At 42.9% G+C, this 2,504-nt stretch overlaps 1 protein-coding gene across 1 annotated transcript; it reads left to right on the top strand.

Annotated features, from left to right (window-relative positions):
* Positions 1 to 362: 362 nt before the first annotated feature.
* Positions 363 to 2,052, top strand: htr1b (5-hydroxytryptamine (serotonin) receptor 1B; the record flags this gene model as incomplete). The annotated part of the gene is made up of 1 exon (XM_080870762.1): positions 363 to 2,052. One exon carries the CDS (start codon positions 363 to 365, stop codon positions 1,494 to 1,496), a length of 1,134 nt encoding a protein of 377 aa, XP_080726888.1. The 3' UTR covers positions 1,497 to 2,052.
* Positions 2,053 to 2,504: the final 452 nt, after the last annotated feature.

The raw sequence follows: 2,504 nt of genomic DNA on the forward strand, positions 1-2,504 counted from the left end.
GATTATTTGTGACATCCTCCCAGATGTTGGGTTATCAGGGCGCACTGCTCAACATTTATGCACAATACTTTTTATTTGTTGCGTGCTTCCACAGTTAGGAAGTTTTCTTTTCATGGCTAAAACCCGGAGAAGTTTTCATTTCTGCGATGAATGGATACTTGCCTCCATATTTCGACATCTGCGCATTAAAATCTGATGTAAGATGAAAAAATGAAGAAGAAAAGAGTGAGTTTTTCTGTTTCCACTGTGCCACTACTCTGAACGCATGGCACGGATGAGGCAACGCTAACGACGAGAGAAAGCTCATTCAATGCCAGACATCAGAGGGTGCAAATAAAATATGATAAAAGTGACTAAAAGTTATGGAGCTCTCGGGTCAAGTCGAGCCAACTCAGCCGGTCAACACCACAAACGACAGTTTTACTACAAATTCATCCATTGTGGATGAGAGCGCAGAGAGTCTCGCCTATCAGATCAGCTTGGCTGTGATTCTCTCGATTATCACACTCGCCACCACTTTATCCAATGCCTTTGTCATCGCAACGATTTCCCAGTCGAAGAAGCTGCAAACTCCCGCAAACTTTCTGATCGCCTCTCTGGCCGTCACTGACCTGCTGGTGTCTATCCTAGTGATGCCCATCTGCGTCCTGTACACCGTGATCCACACTTGGACGCTCGGACAAATAGTTTGCGACATCTGGCTCTCCTCGGACATAACGTGTTGCACTGCGTCCATCCTCCATCTGTGCGTAATCGCTTTGGATAGGTACTGGGCCATCACTGACGCAGTGGAGTACTCTAAAAAGCGCACAACGGGAAGAGCGGCAGGGATGGTGGCCACAGCCTGGGTCATCGCCATCTCCATCTCCCTCCCGCCTCTCTTCTGGAGACAGGTGAAAGCGGATGAATTAACAAGCTGTAGCGTCAACACAGATCACATTTTCTACACCATTTACTCCACTTTTGGGGCTTTCTACATCCCAACCTTGCTCCTCATTGTCCTCTACGGACGGATATACGTGGAGGCTCGGAAAAGGATCCTGAAGCAGTCCCCGAAGAAGGTTGGGAAGAGACTAACATCGGCTCACCTGGTCTCCAACTCCCCTGGGTCCGCGGCGTCCACTAGCTCTCTGCAGTGCGGGAGACACGACGCTCCGTCCAGCGACACCGGGTCTTCAACGAGCGAGAACCAGGTGAAAGTGACGTTGTCCGATGCGGTTTTGGAGAAAAAGAGAATTTCAGCAGCAAGAGAACGAAAAGCGACGAAGACTCTGGGGATAATCCTCGGCGCTTATATTATTTGCTGGCTTCCGTTTTTCATCTACACGTTGCTGGTGGCAACATGTGACACATGTTTTAACCCCGAGTTATTTGACTTTTTCACCTGGCTGGGATATCTCAATTCCCTCATCAACCCGATCATATACACCATGTCAAACGAGGACTTCAAAAAAGCTTTTCACAAACTCACGCGCTTCAGATGTTGCAGGCTGTGAGCTGCAGCACCTCCGGTTACTGACAACTTTTGTTTATGTGTCTATTTTCTTATATGAACTTCTGAAACAAGAATCCTTCAAATAATAAGCTCTCTGTGACTCACAGGCATTATGAGGATGTGAAAATGGGACTTTTTTCATTTGAATCGGGATGGAGATGAAAAAAAAATGCCAGTTTTATTGAACAAAAAAAGAAAAAGTGGTGAGAAATTGTTCTACATAAAAGGCATAGTTGTAAAAAATATTTCCATTATCTAAATACATTAAAAAAAATTCTAATTCAATGAAGCCATGATGAGGAGAAATGCCAATTTAGAAAAAAGTAAAATAAAAAAAAAGAAGCTTGTTTTTATTTACAAAAGACCTGATTTAGTATTTAATACAAAGAGAAATCATTTGTGAAGATAGGCATTTTGCACATTGAGGGTGGTGGTGGGAAACTTCTAATTTTTTTGACACTGCTTCACTTTAACCTTTCACATATCAGTTAAGTGATGGATTATTCTGTGTGGATTCCTATTTGGCTGGTAAAGTATGTTAATGCAGTGCATAGCACTTACTCTCATGATGCCTGACCCATTAATGTGAATAAGCAGCAGAAATCAGGAGCAACAGACATGATTTTGAATTCATAAATACCTTTTGGATAAATGACCCTGGATAATTTTTTTTGGGATTATGTGAATACCTGAAAGCAAGGTTGCCGGTTCAGTTATATGTCTATGTATGCTGAAAATAACCATAGGTTTATATTTTGATCATAGTCTTGGGCCGCTCGATGCTGTGGTTATCTTTGTTTAGAAAGGCACACCCATGCAGTTGAAAGGAAGAGTGAGAAGTCTGCTTTCCTTCTGGGGCTTTAAGAAAAGCTTCATCTGCAGCTGATATTAATGCAGCAAAGCTGATGATCACTCATAATAAATTCAATTCTGCTGAACAAACTTAATCTTGTTTAACTGTGCATGGGTGGGCCTGTTTTCTGCCACATTCAGTCTGTTTCTTCAGTAT

This window comes from Rhamphochromis sp. 'chilingali' (genome assembly GCF_963969265.1).
Source record: "Rhamphochromis sp. 'chilingali' genome assembly, chromosome: 21".
Taxonomy (NCBI): Eukaryota; Metazoa; Chordata; class Actinopteri; order Cichliformes; family Cichlidae; genus Rhamphochromis; species Rhamphochromis sp. 'chilingali'.